This window comes from Crocodylus siamensis, chromosome 5 (genome assembly GCF_052110815.1).
Source record: "Crocodylus siamensis isolate JL-2025a chromosome 5, ASM5211081v1, whole genome shotgun sequence".
NCBI lineage: Eukaryota > Metazoa > Chordata > Crocodylia > Crocodylidae > Crocodylus > Crocodylus siamensis.
In genome coordinates, this window is record NC_143399.1 from 204834927 (window position 1) to 204854902 (window position 19976).

Consider the following 19976-nt stretch of genomic DNA (forward strand, 5'->3'; position numbering starts at 1 on the left):
AGGACACGTTGAAAACCACTGTACTAGGGCAATTCTTCCGTTGCAAAGAAGTCAGAAAGACTCCAGTAGGGCAGAATGCTTTTAACACTATGGACTGATATTTAAAATCTCTGGGTTTACCTTCTAAGCCATGCATGGGTGTTTGCATACCTAACCATGCTAATATTGCATGGCAACTTGTGACACCCTTAAAAACATCTCACAGAGCCCTGGCTGGGGAGAAAAAAAAAAAAAAATGCTGCAGAGAGGCCATTTGATCAGGAATTCATTTTTTTGTTTTGTTTCAATGTTGTTGTGAGCAAACTTAAAAGCTGACAGTGAGCACTTAGACTTCCTTCCTTTACAGACTCATGATGCCAAACAACAGTATCGTGACAGCCACTGTAGCTCACAGCTTGGGACAAGTACATGGCAACTACAAGCAGAGTAGAAAGTTCGAGATCACAGACTGAACCTCCTTTCCTGGCTTCCAACACATACCCATAGGATTGATTTGTTTTAAATAAAGGGCATGAAGAATAAGATATGAAGGAGAGAAGAAATTAGGACAACAAAGATTTCATAGACATCAGGGCTGGAAGGGACCTCAAGAGATCATCGAGTCCAGCCCCCTGCCCAAAGGGCAGGAAGTCAGCTGGGATGAGATGTTTATCTATTTAAATAACAAACCTGGTAAAGCTGAATTTGTTACCTCCAGATTGGACTCAGTACAAGATTTCAGACAATAGCCCAATGTGGAAGAATAAGCTGCAACTGTGCAAGTAAAAGGTTTCAGGTGTGTTGTGAGGCCCTGTGGCTACTAGCTCCAGGAGTAACTAAGTGTGGAGTTAGTCTGGAGTTAGAACACTGGTCTCAGCAGGGGCAGATAACAGGACAAGGAACAATGGGCTCAAGCTGCAGCAAGGGAGGTTGAGGTTGGACATCAGGAAAAACTCATAAAGGTGGGTAGTAAAGCACTGGAACAAGTTACCCAGAGAGGTGGTGGACTCTCCATCCTTGGAGGTGTTTAAGATCGCAGCCAAGGCTTTGTCTAGCTGCATGTAGTTGGGGCTGGTCCTGCTTGGAGCAGGGGGTTGGACTAGATGCAACCACCTGAGGTTGCTTCCAACCCTCATTTTTTTTTATTCCAAGTCTCTTTTAATTCAGATCTTCATCTACCACAAATTGGTACTAGGACACTTTATTTAAAAAAAAAAACAAAAAACAAAAAACAACGTATCATGCTGAAGGCCTTCAGTCCATTTTTTTTTAACCACTTATATACTACTGAAGCAGAAAGCTCTTATTCAAGTGCCCACACACAGCCTTGAACTGAAGGTATGCATTACAACAGAGGTAGTTACTTTGATCCCATCTTTGTCTTGGGCCAGAGCTAACAGACATTTCAGAGGAAGGTTTAAGAACTCTAAGTAACCCGAGGTGAAATAATCCATCTCTCTTTTTCCCTTGATGTTAGGCTTTATACTGAACTAACAGACTGGGTAGAGACAGATTGGCGAGACAGTTTAAACCCTAGAAGATAGAATGAGCAAGGACCCCCTAGTGTAGAGACTTGCAACTGGGGAGTCGCACCCTCTGGCCCACGGAAGGCGAATGCTCCCCTCCCTCATCTGGAGCCCTGGGCCTGCCCTAGCAGATGCCCCTAAGGGGACTGCCATCGCTGCTGCCCCTCTCTGCACCTGTACCAGCTGGCTGCACCCTCCCGGCAGCAGGCTCTGCTGCAAATAGGCAGACCGATGGGTGGACATGGGGGGCAGAGCACTTTGCAGCCTGGCACATCCCCTCTGCTTCTCTCATGCTCCTGGTGAGAGGGACCACAGGGGCAGTGATCAGCGTGAGACCTGCAGGGGCAGCCTTGATGGTGGGGTCATCCTCGCCCTTACAAGTACAGACCAGGGTGGGGAGTGGAAAGAGCAGGGCATGGCAGGGTGAGGTCCTGCCCTCCCAGATAGATCAGTGGCTCTCAATCCCGAGGCACCCTTGGTATCTTTCCTGAATTTAGATTATACCTCAGGGATTTCTTGACAGAATCTCCCGACACACAGTTAAGTCCTGGAAGGGCCCTGAGGCTCCAGAGGTTAAAAACCACTGCCCTAGCTGTTTGTGCTGCTCCTGGAATTGTTCTTGCAATGCACTGTAGGATGCCTGCTCCCCATCCCTGGGATTCTGGGGCTGGGCTCATTCCCAAAGCTCAGCTGCCTTTTGTGACCCTGCACCACCACTGAATTGAAGTCATGAGCATGGAGGAGGCACTGATCTGCATGGCAGTCCTGGCCCCTCCAAATGGACAGGGGCTGCTGCACACATTAGCGATCATGCAGGCAGGTGGCCTCGGAAGCCAGCTGCCACACCGCTGAGCTGATTTGGGTAAAGGAGGACCAGGAAACTGAGCAGCCACTTATAACAACTTCTTCTAGAGCCATTTCACAGAATTAGCACTGACTGATGCAAAGGGAGAGTAACACAGCCCCGGGATGACAAGCCAGGGCAGTAGCATTTGGAGATGACCAAAAGCACTTTTCTCGAGATCTGCACAGAGCTCACTAGAAGGTGCAGGATGACAGAGGAAGTACTCAGGGTGACAACCAAGGGCTGACAGTTATGAAAGCCGCTGCAAAACAATTCCCTACTTCTGTGTCACTTTGAGCATTAGAAAGGGAGGCCAGGCACCATGCAAACTGAGGACAGCTCTCTCCTCATGTTCCTCCAATAAAAAAGGCAGAAGCTATTAGGCAACTGGGACAAGCAGTAATTCATCCCCTTTGTGCTGTAACACCTACTGCCAGAAGTTCACCTCCCCAGCACCACTGGACTAGGTTTCTTTTCAAGGTTTGCCTTGGGCACCAGCATGAGGGAGAACTCCACCTTGAAGGTCCATGTCCTGGTCAGGCTTGACTGCTGTCCTAGAAAGCCATCATGCCTTCAGTGCTCATGGTGCCATCTTCAACAGACCACAGTTCAGTGACGTCTCCCCCCAGTCAGAAATCGAATCTATACCCCAGAAGGAAAATCCAGAGCTGCAAATCCCACCAGGAAGGCTGTTTGTCTTCCCACTTCTGTCTGGCTCCTTTCCCACACTGCAGTATCAAGAAGCATCCCAGCAGTGACCCATCTACATTTGTTTTCCTCCGCTTGGATCTCCATATTACAGAGACTAGTGATGGGGTAGGACCAAACCTGCCTCCCCCCCAGATCCCAAAGAAACCCATCACCACCTCAGGAATGCAACAGGCAGCAGCTGGAGCATGGGGCAGTTGCTAAACATGAAGGTCTCCAGAACTATTACAAAGGGGTGGTCACAACCAGAAGTAAGCATGTGAGTAGAGAAATAAGATCCAGCCAGTGACCCCAAAGCAGTAGAGGACACACCAGCAGACAGCCCAGTGAGGCGAGGTGTGAACAGATGCAGTATGCGATGGGGATGGGAGTGCTGCCAAGGCCAAAAGCTGAATCCAAAACAGTGCAGTAAAAGCCTTGTGTGGCTGCACTGAACTTGTTCCAGAATGACCTTCATCTGCTTTTCAAGTGGATTGCTCTAGTCACAGGAGGCGCTAGCCAGAACATCAAGAACTCCAATGGGGGGGGGAAGATTGCTCAAAAGCCCCAACAACCCCATGCAGACCTACCCAAAGTGAGCAGCTGTTCAACCACTTGTGTTCTTAGTCTCCTGCACACCATTCAAACCCTATTCATACAGTTCACTTTCCCCTGCTGTCTGGACTACTGTATTAACTACAGTGTTTCAAACCAAATCTCAGCACCCACTTTGGATGAAGGAGTATTACGCATATGTTTTACAGATGGGAGGGAAGGGACAAAAATTAGGGGCTAACAGTACCCACTAAGTTTAGGTAGCTGATGAGCAACACCTTGCACCCAGCTTTTCAGAGCACATGACGTTATACAGCAATGCATATGCCAAGCACAGCTTCCAGCAGCATCAGGAGTGGGAGGGCTATGCAATTAGTAGACACCCGAGATTGCTAATGACTTGCTTGGTATCCCAGAAGAGCTCTGTGGCAAGGCAGGGATGCAGCCTATTTCCCAGAGCACTAGGTACCCTGGCCAGGAGACCATCCTCTCTCAGCATCAGTCACTGCATCTTTCCTAGTCGTGCTACAAATGGCTGAGGGGAAAGGGTCTGGTGGGAAAGACAGCAAAGGGATAAGACACTGTGCCAGGGGTTTGCACAGGTATCTGCCAAGCTGACAGCAGCAGCATGACCCAGACACTCCCAGCTCTACAGCATGTTTCTCTGAAGGACACCACCTCTTCTGCCCATTTCCCCACCAGCCTGTCCTCTCTCTTCACCACCCCAGCTCCTGTTCACAGGACTACTCCCCTCCACTAACTCACCCCAATGCTCCCCAGGTATTCACCCAATCCATCATCGCCTTCATTCTTTCCTTCTCTGGCTTCACATTCCTTTTTCTCTGCAGTCCCATTCTTCAACCCTATTTCCTCCAGACCCCTTGTCCCAATCTACTCCTGCCTAGCCAATCCAGGTCTTCTCCCCTCCACATTCAATATGGGCAGCTGCCTTTTCCATGCTACCTGGAGGCAGCAGGGGAGTAAGAGTAAAGAGCCTGTCTTTAGTGCTCTGAGGTCCCATTCGACAACCCCCAAGGCCGAGAAGAGCCAGGACCTGCCACTGGTGGGAAAGACCATCTCAGCTCTGGTCTGCAAATGCCTAGTACAGAAGACACCTTTAGGGAATTTTAAACCAAGCTAAACATTTGGACAAAAATATTCACAGGAGCAGCAGATGGGTATCGCCTGCCAAAAACGTGCATCCTTATCCAGAACACAGGGGTAGGAGCATAAGGGAAGATACCCAAAGCCTTACATTCATTTTCATTCTTCAAAAGAAGCTGAACCATTTTTTACAGGTTGTCCCCACTCCCAAACGAAGTCAGCCTAGAACAGAGGTCGCAAATAACAAAGTAAGCAATGGAAAAATAAGTCTCTCTTCTGGAAAGTGTCAGGAAACCTTACCAGGCTCCACCTCTGACAGTGTTTGGTTTACATCAGAAGGTAAGCAGTACGGTAGCCATTTCAAACACCATCCAACCGTACCGTGGGACACTGCCCGAAGTGATTAAATGCAAAAAACAGCCTGGTTATGGAACGAGAATGAAGGCTCTGCTCCCAAGAAATGCAGCCAGAGGCTATTCTTGAGGCTGCTCTGCTTTGCTGCAGAATCCTATGCCAACGTACACCAAGGTGCTGTACAGACACCAAGAAATAAGCCAAATAGATACCTAAACTGTGTGCATCTGCTCTTCCTTGGGGCAAGGAGAGACGATGTACTGTCTCCAGAAGGTGAAGCCTAAGGAGGAATAGGTTCGGTTAGCACTGCAGCCATGAATGATACTCAAGCATCTCAAAAGTAGGTCCCCATCAGCTTCACAAGGCCACTAAATCAAAGTTTATAATTCAGAGGCTGTGCTGAACTGCCCCTTTCCAAACAAAGTAACCTTACTGGCTGTTGATTTTAATTGCGGTAGCTAATCCCATCCCAGCACCAAACGCTTCATGGATGCAGAAGTCGCCAGGTACGGTGTCCCTATCACTATTGCTGCGCAAATCTACACCAATAAGCCAGCAAGCGAGGTGCTGCCTCTGTCGAACAGGATGCAGTCCACTTGTTTGATGAAGAGATGCTGGTGATCAGAACGAGGCTTTTCAGGACCTAGCTCCAGTTCTCAAAGATGAAGGGACCTGGTACTAAGCACATGTGTTTAGCCAGTCACTCCTGTTAAGCAAATTCAGAAGCCCCTTCCCTATTAACATGGGTACTTGTTAAACTCAGTGACCATGTACTCTTGAGCGCAGCTCTCCACTTCCAGTTTAGGACTAAAGATGTGGGTTGGGGTATGTTTTTGGAAGCCATGCCCATGCTTGGGGCTTCAAAGCAAGGCTTGAGATAATTGCATGCAGATGCTATTAGCGGTCAGTTTGTGGTTTTTCAAACCATCTGCTCCTATTTTTAGCTTTAGGAAAGCCAGCTCCCACCCATCTGACAAGTCTTACGCTGAAAGACATCTGCCAATTCTGTTGTGAACTGCCAGGGTTGCCTCAGCTTTTCAGTACATGGCTTGTGTGTTGTTTCTGGGAAGAGAACGTGGTTGTGCCATGTTTCATTTTATTGTACCCGGGTATTCCACTATAGCAGTCTTCCATTTACCTTTGGGAGAACACTTTATTTTGTGAAACCACTGAAGGAGGGAGCTGAACAAGGGCTTGTTGATAACTTATTCTGCAGTGAAGTCACAGAGAAACCACTTCCAGGGTAAGAGTCCGTCAAAACAGAAATCTGACTTCACTGAAGATTCAGGGAAGTCATGTGGACTACTGCAAGCTGCTCTGATTTAATCATCTGGAATATTCCCAGAGATGGTAAAGGCAGCTCAATTTACTTTAAGTGTCCATTAGCGGCCAGTCTCTTTGGTCTAACCATAGCAACTCCTGAAAGCATCATCCTTGCAGGTCAGACAGTACTAGAGATGAAAACTGGAGGAAGGAGGGGCTCGTTTTAAAGGCACTTATGTAGGGAAAAAAAAAAAAAGCCTTACAAATCACTGCCTTATTGCACTTTGTCCAATTCTGATGAGCCAAGCCCCAGGGTACAAAGCAACATTCATTTAAACTGCATTGCTCTTAGTTTCTAGGCCTTGTGACACCATCGGATTAAGACTTGAAGATACACATCTGGTTTACTAGCATCTCCATAGCACTGCTGGCCAATTTGAGAACTCTGCCACAGATACTGTTCTTGAACAAGCTTTAGCAGCACATAGCATGCCCCTGGCACAGCTATGAGCACTGGCCAGGTATCAGAGGATTGGAAAAGGGCCAATGTAGTCCCCATTTACAAGAAGGGGAGAAAGGAGGACCCCGGCAATTATAGACCAGTCAGTCTTACCTTAGTCCTTGGGAAGACCTTTGAGAAAGTTAAAGGAGCACATCTGCAAGGGCCAAGCAGGGGAGGTAATGCTCAGGGGCAACCAACATGGGTTCATTGAGGGCAGGTCCTGCCCAACTAACCTGGTTTCTTTTTGTGATCAGGTCTCAAAGTCCATGGATGAAGGTGTCAGGGTGGATGTCCTCTTTCTGGACTTCAAGAAGGCCTTTGATATGGTTTCCCACATTCTCTTAAAAAAAAAAAACTTGGTGACTACAGCATTGATGCCTACAGTCAGATGGGTGGCAAATTGGCTGGATGGTTGCACCCAGAGAAAGGTGGTGGATGGGTCATTTTTGACCTGGAGCGATGTGGGCAATGGGGTCCCCCAGGGCTCGGTCCTGAGGCCTGTACTGTTCAACATCTTTATGAGCGATCTGGATGTGGGGATGGAAAGCACGCTGTCCAAATTCGCTGAAGACATCAACTTGTGGGGCGAGGGAGGCACGCCAAAGGGGAGGGACAGAATCCAGCTAAATCTAGACAGGTTGCAGAGGTGGCAAATAAGAATAGGACAGAGTTCAATGCAGACAAGTGCAGGGTGCTGGATCTAGGGAGAAGGAGCCTGTAATACACCTACAGGCTGGGGAACACCCTTCTTGTCAACACAGCAGCAGAAAGGGATCTTGGAGTCATTGTTGACTCCAAGATGGACATAAGCCACCAATGCAAGGAAGCGGTCAGTAAGGCTAACCTTTCGTGCATCCACAGATGCACCATGAGCAGGTCCAAGGAGATGATCCTCTATACGGCGCTGGTCAGGCCACAGTTGGAGTACTGCGTCCAGTTCTGGGCGCCGCACTTCAAGAGGTATGTGGCTAGCATTGAGAGGGTCCGGGAGGCCCACTCACATGGTCAAGGGGTAGCAAGGCAGACTACGAATAGAGGCTAAAGGGCCTGAACCTATTCAGCCTCCACAAGAGAAGGCTGAGAGGGGAGCTGGTGGCCATTTACAAACTCACCGGGGGGGGGGGGGGGGACCAGTGGGAATTGGGGGCAGCTTTGTTCCCCCGGGCACCACTCAGGTTTACTAGGAGTAACGGCCACAAATTGTTAGAGAAGGTTCAGGCTGGACATCAGGAGACATTACTTTACAGCAAGGGCTGCCAGGCTTTGAAATGGGCTCCCAAGTGAAGGGATGCTCTCTCATCCTGGTGGAAGTCGTCTTCAAGAGGAGGCTGGACAGATATTTGGCTGGGGTGATACGATCCTGACACCTGTTCCTGCCTGGAGCCGGGGGGGGGGGGGGGGGGGGGGGGGGGGGGGGGGGGGGGGGGTGTCGGACCTGATAATCTCTTTAGCTCCCTTCTGACACCAAGCACTATGATACTGGTTAGCCAACAACTTACCATACACTCAATTATGGAAACTTTCATAGATTTTTTCATAGACATTAGGGCTGGAAGGGACCTCAGAAGACCCTAGCTGTGATCATTTGAGCCCAGTTTTTCCTCCTGCCCAGGCAGGGGGTCAGACTTGAAGATCTACAAGGTCCCTTCAACCTGACTTCTATGATAGAGTCCAGCCCCCCCACCCGAAGGGCAGGAAGTCAGCTGGGGTCATAGGATCCCAGCAGGATAAGCATCCAATTTACTCTTGAAGGTGTTCATTGTAGGTGCTTGACCCACCTCTGATGGCAAGCTGTTCCAGACCTTGGGGGCTCAGACAGTAAAGAAATTCTTCCTTAGGTCCAGCCTGAAACAGTCTGAACGGTCTGAAACAGTTTATGACCATTCCACCTAGTCATCCCTTGGGGCGCTCTGGTGAACAAACATTCCCCAGAAACTAGTGGTCACCCCTGATAAACTTATAGGTGGCCATCAGATCACCCCTGAGCCTGTGCTTTTCCAGGCTGAAGTTATTCCTCATAACCCTGAGTGGTGCCCCATGGCTCTCAGCCTGTCGTCATAAAGTCTCTTTTCCTGACCTCTGATCATGCGCATGGCTCTTCTCTGCACTCTCTCAAGTTTCTCCACATCTTTTTTGAATTGTGGGGCCCAAAACTGGACACAGTACTCCAGCTGCGGCCTCACCAAGGCCGAGTACAAGGGGAGAATGACGTCCCGGGATTTGCTTGAGAAGCATCTGTGGATGCAAACCAGTGTTCTGGTTGCTCTACTAGTTGCAGCATCGCATTGCAGGTTTATGTTCATCTTGTGGTCAGTGATGACCCCCAAGTCTCTTTCTTCTGTAGTGCGAGTCAGCATAGCACTGCTGAGCCTATAAGGATGCTGCAGGTTTTTCTTCCCAAGGTGGAGAACCTTGCATTTTTCAGTGTTAAACACCATCAGGTTCTCATCCGCCCATTTGCTGAGCCTGTCCAGGTCAGCCTGGATCACCCGCCTGTCTTCTGGTGTGGATGCTTTGCCCCAAAGTTTGGTGTCGTCGGCGAACTTGGCCAGTCCGCTTCTGACTCCAGTGTCCACATCATTAATGAAGATGTTGAACATGTTGAACTTCTGCTACTGTGGCCTGTCCAGCAAGTCTGAGCAGGCATGGCCTTTGCTATGCTGACTAGCAGACCAGTTATTGTTAGATACTGTATACTGGAGCATGTCTCATTACAGAGATGCTAGAAACTCCACAGGGAAGTCATGGGTTCACCCTATGGCACATTTCTTGCTACCAAGAAAGCTGCAGTTGTTTCATACATCCTCTTTAAAAGTAGCCCGTATCCAGTCTTTAATTCCCCAGCTCTTCAGTACTGTATATTAATGAACTCCGCAGGTTTAGGAAGGCGTATCAGAGTAGGTCCTTTCCTCAGTTATACCAGTGAGCACCAACCTGTTTCACTGGCTTGCCACAAATTTGCTGTGCACTCTCTCAAGCCCTGCCTGATCTGCTGCTCTGCTTCCTTCCCCATGCTCTGTGTAATATGCTGCTCTGCTTTCTGCCCCATTTGCCACCGTGCTGCCAGTTCTCTCCCCACCCTGCCCTGTGCCACATGTGCTGCAGGTTAGCCACCCTGAGCCAAACCTATTACTTCTTGATGTCTTCAAATATCCTCTTGTTCCCATCCAGAGATCACCAGAAGTGCCCAATAAATCTGAACAGCATTTTTTTTTCCTGTAGGACTTCTCCCCTCCCCTGATTCACAGGGCTGTATCCAGAAGCCTCTAGCACAAATGTTATGTTTTCATTTGCAAAACTACCTCCTGGAATTTCCCCCTCTAACAAGACCAAAAGACTGAGATTCCTTGGGAAAATACAAACAGCAATTTGAGGCTTCTACATGCCTTTAAGGGTGGGGATGGTAAGGACGAGAGATCTCCGAGCCCAAGCATTGAGAAGCTAGTGTCTCTTCTTAGCAGGAAAAACCCCCAGACAGCCTGTTTTAAAAATCATGTTTACGTGAACACTGTTCCAAGCGCACCTCATTAGCTCACCTTGATTTTCAGTCGGAGGTGTTGAATTCAGTAGTTTCTCATTTAAAATGCAGTAAGTGAGAAAGCCGCTCAAGACTGCAAGTGAGCAATTAACATTTGATTAGATAAGATGAACATTGGACTCAAACAGTCTCACGTTGTAAGAGAAGAACAAGCAATTAACTGAAGTAATGAAACCATAAACATTGTCAAGACTTGTTAAGCAGCAAAAGGATTACTGCTTCTCCACATGCAAACTCCATCTGAATTCTTCGAGACAGAGGTGCACTATCAAATTAAACAGTAGCAGAGTGAGAGGACGAGAGTTTTATCCTATAAGCATGAAGTTTCTGGTGTCTTTACAACCAGTGAAGTGTAGCTGCAAAAAAAGCACAAATTCTCTGTCATTACTCTGCTGTAAGGGGTGTCAAAATGATGGTCAAGAGTGAGAGGCAAATCCCTTCATTCAGGAGCCAACTCAGTACTAGGCTGAGCTAGCAAATCTCCACCAGCCTCTGCCCTTCCCAACCCAGAGTGCAAGCCACCTGCACCTACCCTTGATGCTGATGCTACAGACAGCAGAGAGAATCCATGGGAACGGGCTGCTAAGCACAGCTACATGCCACCCAATTCCCTGTGCTGTCCTGGGCTGGGCTGGGGCAGACCTTTGCAGGCCAGATCCAGCACAAAGGGCTATGGGTTGCCAATTTCTGCTTCAATTAATAGACCTCAGACCTGTGTTTCAAAGCTACACAGGAACAAACAGCACAAAATAAGCCATACATAAAATAAAATAGTAAGTTTTCTGCCTTCAACAGCCTCTGGGAAGATTACAGCTTGGAGGTCTACCAACAAGGGATGCTACAAGTGACTGAATAAAGGATATTAAAGAAGCTAAGGAGTCATAAATATGAATGCAAGAGTTAGTCAGACCCAAGGGTGATCAGAAGTTACAATCACAGATCAAAGGGGATAAAAGCAGTCCTACATCTGAAGATAGCCACAGAGCCTTCATCATGTCAGTCTAATGGCAGGCTGAAGGCAGGGCAAGGTAGTACCTTGGAGATGACCAACTGGTTCAGAGAGGAAAAGTAGGCTCTCTAAGACAAAGCCACTCTAAACCAGTTAGTGGTCCCTAAGGTGCCATCACCACCCACTTTCTGCATAAGCAGACTTAGGAACATATTCATGTTGAGAAAAGCCCACCACCAGCAAACTCTAAAAACAGCACCCTGATGTGAAATCTAGCCCCAGCTGAGGCAACTGTTATTAGATAGTCAAGCTGTAGCACATGCATGGTCAAGAAGAGGAATTTGTCTACAACAGGCAAGGAAACCAGGTTAACCGCCAAGTACGCCCAGCACTATTTCAACTGTAAGTAGGCCCAATATCATGTTCCACATGTCATAACATTTTTAGGTATACCAAAGTCAGAGTCTGTTCTTTGCTATTGTTTCCAAGCACAAAAGGATTTGCTTGCATTAGTAAAGCTGCAAAAAAAGAAACCAAAGGCAACTGGATTGCACTTATGCCATTCTAAAAAAAAAAAAAAAAAAAAAAAGCTGAGTATTTTGATTATCATTTACTGATTTCCAAGCTCAATACACTCTTGTCAGGAAGCACTAGACCTGCAGCCAATACTACAACCATTCAAAACTTTGAAGAGCTAAATAAGGTTACAAGTAACAGCTGGCTTTTGCAAACAGTGATCATTTTGTGGAGCCCCCTCCCCACATCCCCCAGGTATTTGTTTCTGCACGGAATGGGTTAATGTCAATAGGTTTTGTTCAGCATTGTTTAAGCACCAGAAATACAAGTGTGCTTTAAACAACATCATTTCTGAAGCAATGTAGAAGCACTAAATTATCTCAGCATGCTCATGTTAATTATGGCATTCTCTTCTATGATGATCTATCAACTAGAGCACACCAGTGGGGGTAAAAGTTGTCAACCCTGTTTTCAACCCTGAGACAGGCCATGAAATAATCAGGGCAAGTTACTTAACTCCCTCAATTCTCCCATCCCCATCTGAAAGAGGACTTATTCTAGAGAGTGAGGAATACTTGGGGCTTGCTTGTACGTTTTTAGGAGCTTTCAATATGCTCTATCAGTAGAGATGTTTCAATGGAAACATCACCTAGTTGATTTGGGGCAACGAACTCTAGACTAGAGGAAAAAGTTCTACCGAGTTTCTAACACGCTGGTATTCTGATCCCCAAGTGCTGAGACTCTGCTGCCACCTTCTGAAAGAATGGTTACCGCAGGTATTGACAATCAAAATATGGTCCTAAAAATAGCTCATTTCCCACAGTTGTGTCATCACAAGCTAGAGGGGAAAGTATATCCTCCATTCACAGCCCCTTACGAGCCATGGGCCGACTGGACAGTCACTATTTGGATGAGCAGCAAGTACACTGGTGTTGTACACTATTAATAATAGCCCAACTGTAAAGAACAACTATATTCCTAGATCAGCAAATTACACAGCCCTTGAAGGCTTAAGCATGCAAGTTTCAGCATCAATTAGCTGCCTTCTGGCAGGGGATTGCATGAGCCATGAGGACAAACCTGCTTTCTGGCCCTTAAATGTCCAGTTGACTCTTTGACTTCAGGAAGGCTTCTATCTTGTTGGGATCCTGTGACCCCAGCTGACTTAATGCCCCTGGGGCCAGGGGCTGGACTCGATCTCCTGAGGTCCCTTCCAGCCCTAATGTCTGTGAAACGCTACAGCTCTGACAGAGCAGCATGCACGCAGTACTTGACCTACAGCTAGAGAGACTGCAATCTCCGGGGCGGTTGAGCTAGTATCTTCCTGGAGCGCTGTCCTCACAAAAGAAGGAGTTATCGGTGTCAGGAGGAATAAGGCAGACAGCAGTCAGGAAGCCATCTATGGCAGTGGAATATAAACATCAGTTTCTTCCCAATAAGGCTAGTACACAGATATGGGCAAGCACCTCCACAAACCACCATTATTCCAGTCACCTTTCAAAGAGGCCTCCGGGGGAGCTTTGCATAACACTCTGTACATGAATCAGGTCATCTACCAATAATACTTTGACGCTTGACAAGCAACAGCTCCCAGCAATGTGCTCGGGTGGAGCAGGGGCCACAATTTAACCCCTCGCAGGCTGCACGTGCCCGACCCAGCCTGCCCCAGGGACAGGAGGCAGACACGCCTCGGGCTGACGGGGCAAATCCTTAACGTTGAAGCCTGCAGGGATCACATCTCTGTTGGCAACCCAGCACTTGCTTCCCGAGGACACAGGCTGCCAGAAAGGGACACTCACTCACCAGAGAGCAGTTCGGCTCCTTCTGTTTTGCCAGGACAGGCCTAGCTGTCTCCCAGCCCCAGGGGAGCATTCAGGAACCAAGACATCTAGCATTTTTCCGTACGCCTCCTCATCTCAGACCCTGACACTCAGTGCAAACCAGGGAGGGAACAGGCCACCACACCAGCAGATAGGGGAAAGGGAACCAGAAAGCAGAGCAGTGGGTCAGGTACAAAATTAAAAAAAAAAAAAAAAGACATGGAGCAGAAAACAGAGCAGCGGGTTGGGTACAAAAAAGAAAATTAAAAATATTTTAAAAATGGAAGCAGCAGGGAATAGACAGCAGAGCAGCACATCAGGTGAGGGGAAGAGGGTCGAGCAGAGCAGCAGACCGGAGGTAGGGGGGAAGCCGCACTCACCTTCTTGCCCTTCTTGCCCTCCTCCTCCATGTCGGGCCGCGGCGCCCCCGGGCATCCCGGAACCGCCGGCCACCCCACTCCTCCCCCGCGCTCAGCGGCGGCAACAACTTTTCAATCCTGCCGCCATCTTGGGCGTCGGCTTCCCGGCAGGCAACGCGCCGCCCCGCCCCCCCGGAGGACTGACGTCAGTCCTCCGAGGCAGGAGGCGCTCGGGCTGCGCAGACGCGGCGCGCGGGGCAGCTGCTCCGCATGCGCGCCATTCCCCCACCCCGCCATTGCAGCTAGCGCTGGCCACGCCCACCCACGTGCTTGCTCAGGGCGGCCCTCGAGGCCCCCTGGAGGGAGAGGGGAGAAGCAAGCCTCTTGTTGGAGCCGGCCTTGCACCCCCTGGCCCTGGCCGGCAGGGAGACCGTGCTGCCACTCACCGGGAGGTTTGCTATTAATGAAAGCCATCCACCTGCCTACCCTTGGGTCCAGCTTCACGAGGAGATGACACGTGCAGCATCAGCGGACTCGTGCTTTGAGATTTGACAACTTTTCACGCCCCCGTGTTCAGTTCTCGGTGATTTAAAAGCATTGTTTCTCAGGGACATGGCGTGCAGATGTTTGACTCCCAGCCCTTGAAGCGAGGAGGAGAGGGCAGAGGAAGGAAAAGGAGAGGAATCCCAGCCTGCAGCCTGCTCTTCCCCGCGGAAAGGCCTGCGGCTCTTCGGTCGCCTCAAGACCCATCAATGAGCTGGGATTGGAGGGATTGCCACCACCAGCAACCGTAGTGTTGGATTACAGGCAACCCTGCTTAGCACTTGTAACGGGTTCCTGAAAAAACGAGCGTTGAGTGAAACCGAAAGTTTTTGATGACCCAAGATGGTGACCGCAGGTGTTTTTAATGACCCGAGATGGCAGTGGCGAGTGTTATTATAACGAAACTCGCTGAGTGCTGAGTGAAATAGGGTATCGATTTAAATGGAGCATCTAACGAAACAGCGTTAAGTGGGAGTTTGCCTGTATCAGAAAAAAAAATGATTATCCATCATGATGATGGATCATGTGTATAGCTGTAATTTCACTTCACAGCTGTTGCCATCACCCCTCTGCCGGGTGTGCCCATGCACCTCCAAATAGCGATTGCCTGGAGCATTCATCCTATGGCAAGGCCCACCCACACCAGGTCCCCACATCCTGGGACTGTCTCCACTTTCTTCCCAGTATCTACAAAAGCCCATCTACATGTGTGGGTGGATCCAGAGTTTTAAACACAGGTGCAGATGGCCTGGTGCGTCATCACATAGAAAACAGCACATATTTTTCTCTGGTTAAAAATAAACTAGAAGCTTTACTAATATGCCAGGGGCTGATGGCTGTGTGATTCAGTTTAAGACTGAAGCAAAACCGAATGTATCTTCATCGGAATGAGCTCAAAACAATCTGCAGGGCTGTGAAATAAGATCTTGGTCATCAGGAGCAGGCAATGGACAGCGGAACTAAGGACGGCTTGATGGGTGAAACATCAAGGCCCTTAAAAAGAACAAAGGGTCGTTAACACCTGTGGAATGAAGAGTTCAGAAGGAATCAGAATAGAAAAGCACATGTTCAGGGGGACCTGGTAGCTGCTTATAAGTGCACACGGGGTGTACCTCAGGATCTGGGAAAACGTCTGTTCACCAAAGCGCCCTAAGGAAAAACTAGGACCAATGGTCATAAATTCCTACAAAACCGTTTTAGGCTGGATGTAAGAAAAAATTTCTTTACAGTCTGAGCCCCCAAGACCTGAAATAGATTCCCTCCAGATGTGGTGCAGGCACCTACTCCGGACTCATTCAAGAAATGTTTGGGTACTTATCTTGCTGGGATCCTTTGACCCCAGCTGACTTCCTGCCCTTGGGGCAGGGGCCTGGGCTTGATGATCTTCAAGGCCCCTTTCAGCCCTAATGTCTATGAAATCTATGAATTCTAAGAGCTTTTGAATGAAAGACATCCTTCAGACATTTCTCCTTTGTTTGGCACTAGTGAAGCCACTTCTGGGGTTCCCTGTCCAGTTTTGGGCCCCCCACTACAGAAAGGATGTGGACACATTGGAGAGAGTCCAGCGGAGGGCAATGAAATTGGTTGTGGGGCTGGGGGAAATGACTTGTGAGGACAGGCTAAGGGAAATGGGCTTATTTAGTCTGGGGAAGAAAAGACTGAGTGGGGGGATTTAATAGCAACCTTCAACTCCCTGCAGGAGGGCTGCAAAGAGGATGGAGCTGAACTGTTCTCAGTAGTAACAGATGATAGAAAAAGGAGCAATGGGCTCAAGTTGCAACACAGGAAGTTGAGGATGGATACTGTATTAGGAAAAGACTTTCACCAAAGGAGGATAGTAAAGCACTGGAACAAGCTGCCCAGAGAGGTGGTGGACTCTCCATCCTTGGAGGTTTTGAAGACCCAGCTAGGCAAAGCCTTGGCTGGGATGATGTAGTTGGGGCTGGTCCTGCTTTGAGCAGGGCGTTGGACTACATGTGACCTAGACAGTAGGAATAGGCTGCAATCAGACCAAGACAGGTTACAGGGGTGGGCGGATGAGACTAGGATGGGATTCAACGCTGCAAGTGCAAGGTGCTGCACCTGGGGAGGAAGAACTGGCACCATACCTACAGGCTGGGGAACCCCCTTCTCATCAGTGCAGAGGCAGAAAAGGATCTTGGAGTCATCATTGATGCCAGGATGAACATGGGCCGGCAGTGTGGGGATGCGGTCAGGAAGGCCAACCGCACCTTGTCCTGCATCCACAGATGCATCTCGAGCAGGTCCAGGGGGGTGATCCTCCCCCTCTATGCGGCACTGGTCAGGCCGCAGCCGGAGGACTGCGTCCAGGTCTGGGCGCCGCACTTCAGGAGGGATGTCGACAGCATGGAGAGGGTCCAGAGGAGGACACTCGCATGATCAGGGGGCAGCAGGGCAGGCCCTACGAGGAGAGGCGACGGGACCTGAACCTGTGCAGCCTCCACAAGAGAAGGCTGAGGGGGATCTTGTGGCCTATTACAAACTAGTCCGGGGGGACCAGCAGGCACTGGGGGAGTCCCTGTTCTCCCGAGCACGGCCAGGAGTGACCAGGAATAATGGTCGCAAGCTTGTAGAGGGTAGATTCAGACTAGACATCAGGAGGTGCTACTTCACGGTCAGGGCGGCTAGGATCTGGAACCAACTTCCAAGAGACGTGGTGCCGGCTCCTACCCTGGGGGTCTTTAAGAGGAGGCTGGATGTACGCCTTGCTGGGGTCATTTGACCCCAGTACTCTTTGCTGCCATGGCAGGGGGTCGGACTGGATGATCTGCTCAGGTCCCTTCCGACCCGACCAAGTATGAAACTATGAAACCTCCTGAGGTCCCTTCAACCCTCATTTTCTATGACTGTGATTCATCAGGTCTGACCAGAAGAAGCCAAGCACAGCCTAGTAACAAACAGTCCATTACTTCTCAAGCTTGTCACCAATCCTGCCTTGTTCATCCTCCTGATTTCAACCTAGAGCTCTGCAATGAGCCCTGCTCAGTAAATTATGGACTAGCAGAGGTCTACGTGCAGGCTACCTCCAGAGAAGGCAAGAAACTGAAGTCCCCCAGCACAGCTGTGGACAGTTCCAGCCAGTAACACACATCGTTGACACGTGCCCTCCTTCTGACTCAATGGTGGTCTGATGACAATGAATACAGCCAACAAGAAGCTGCTGCCCGGGTCAGCAGCATAATGACTTCCTAAGGGAGATGTACAGGCCATTTTCTTATTGATTTTCTAATTAATCAGTTTGCAGAAAGACCGCTTCTGTCTTGAAAGGTACCTGTGCTGGTTTGCAGGGCTTACCAGTTCTCAAAGTCAAAGCTGCCTGAAGAGTGCTGCCAAATTATGCAATGTCATGACAAATCTCACAATATCCGCTGTCACTTTCAATGCCAGTAGTGTAAGAGAGAGATTGTAGCCACGATGGCCCAGAAATTACACCATGCAAGCATTTCTTAGGGTAATATATTTTATGGGACCAACAGTGTAATGTTTTTAATGCCCCAATTCCTGGGGGTACATGCTTATGAGAGATAAGATGATCCCACAATGGAAAAGGAAAGTTTGGAACCATGGACCCTGAAAACTGAAAAAAAAAAAAGCTACATTTTGAATGCAACATTTTTTTAAGCCAATTCCATAGATTTTGATCAGGAGCCTAGCAGTATTCCAAAAGGGACGAACCCAGAGATTTTGAATGTAACAGAATCTAACTGCAGCATTAGGATACTGCAGAAACAAGCACATGCCTAACTTGACATAATTAGAACTATAATTAGGAACAGGCTACCAGCTCTCCAGAACAGCACATGGCGGATACCCTTCTATGGAGTGCATTATGTTGATAGATCTTTTCTTTAGCTCTTTTACAGGACAGAAAACAGCTGTGAGCAGCCCAGCCTAGCTGAAATAATGACCATGCCCTACTGTATGCACCAGGGCAGTTTGAAATGCAGGTAAACTGCACTCACATGTACTTCAGCTTGGCTGGTCTACACTTGCTGGTTGCTTGGGCTGGGCACCAGTGACTGGATCTGGGGTAAACTCCCTCTGTAGACGTGGCCTTATTTTATAAAGAAGGAGACTCCCTGCTTTCCAATTCATTGAAGGCATTTTAAAAACACGATGCTCTAAAGATTTTGCTCAATACTTCAATGAACTGTTTAAAATATTGCTTGGACTGACCTCCCTTCCTTCCTCAAAGTGGGAATGCTGGCAGCTCTGCATACTTCCATACATGTGTATATGCAGCTGTACGTATACAAACACGTGCATGTATGAACAGGTTGTGTAACCAGATGAATGTGCTGTCCACCTCAATAGCTGCATATATACCCTGTAAAAGCAATCAGAAATCTTGTGGTAGAGGTGATATCTTTTATTAGACCAACTATAGTTGCAAAAAAAAAGTCTTTATTTACAAGCTTTCAGGCGGATGCACCCTTCCACAAGCAAAGGAGAATGCAAAGACTGTAAAATTTCTCTCTGGTAGAAATGAAACTTCATATTGCGCAGGAGAAATGGAGGATGGTACTTCTCCTGGGTGGAAAAGTTAATTTTATGCAAATTATGCTCAGATAAAAGTTGGGAGAATCTATTTGCCTCAAAGGTGTCTGAGGGCAAGCAGGATCTTGAATATTGCTTCTTTCTTGAAAGTAAAATTCCTTCTTGCTTGCCCTCAGACACCTCTGAGGGAAATAGACTGCTCCAACTTTTAGCCAAGCCTAATTTGCATAAAATGAACTTTTCCACCCAGGAGAATTTTTAGCACCCTCCATTTCTCCTGTGCAATATGAAGTTTCATTTCTACCTGGAAGAAAGTTTACAGTCTTTGCATTTTCCTTTGCCTGAGGAAGGGTGCATGAGCACAAAAGCTTGCAAATAAAGATTTTATTTTTGTTTGCAACTATCTAGTTCGTCAAATAAAAAATCTCCTTTACCACAAGATTTCTGATTGCCATTGCCTTTAGACCAACCCAGCAACAACCTATATACCCCGTGTGTCTTCTTTGGCAAGTCCTTGCTGACAAGGACGATTGTTTTCCACGACTGTCTTATCCATGTGTTGGAAGACAGCTGATGAGGCCTATTCAGGATGACAGACTCTACTGCAGCTCGGACAGGCGTTCGGGGTGGGTGGTACTGGATTTGGCCTGCGAGGCCTTGTATGCAGTGCGTGTGTACATAGGTGGCAAGTGGATGCCTGACTCAACCCCCAAAACAGGTGCTCTGCTCCCAGCTTCGCTAGGGCCCAGACCTCACAGCAGCCAGCGGAAGCCTACAAGGACACGTGGAAAACCATGCGCCTTCGCACGTGGCGGCGACACGCGTGCACGAGGCGGCAAGCGGCGCGCATGCGCACACTCGCTGCCGCAGCTCCTCCCGGCCGCTAGGGGACGCCGCCGCCCGTTAGAGGCACGCAGGG

At 48.6% G+C, this 19976-nt stretch overlaps 1 protein-coding gene across 2 annotated transcripts in view; it reads right to left on the reverse strand.

Annotated features, from left to right (window-relative positions):
• The window catches only part of CCM2 (CCM2 scaffold protein), an 82213-nt gene extending 68039 nt beyond the window's left edge, over positions 1-14174 (reverse strand). For both annotated transcript variants that reach the window (XM_090047987.1, XM_090047989.1), the window contains exon 1: positions 14018-14174. In XM_090047987.1, coding sequence (XP_089904113.1) covers positions 14018-14047 — 30 coding nt within the window. In that variant the 5' untranslated portion in view covers positions 14048-14174. The remainder of the gene's footprint in view (positions 1-14017) is intronic.
• Between the last annotated feature and the right edge of the window lie 5802 nt (positions 14175-19976).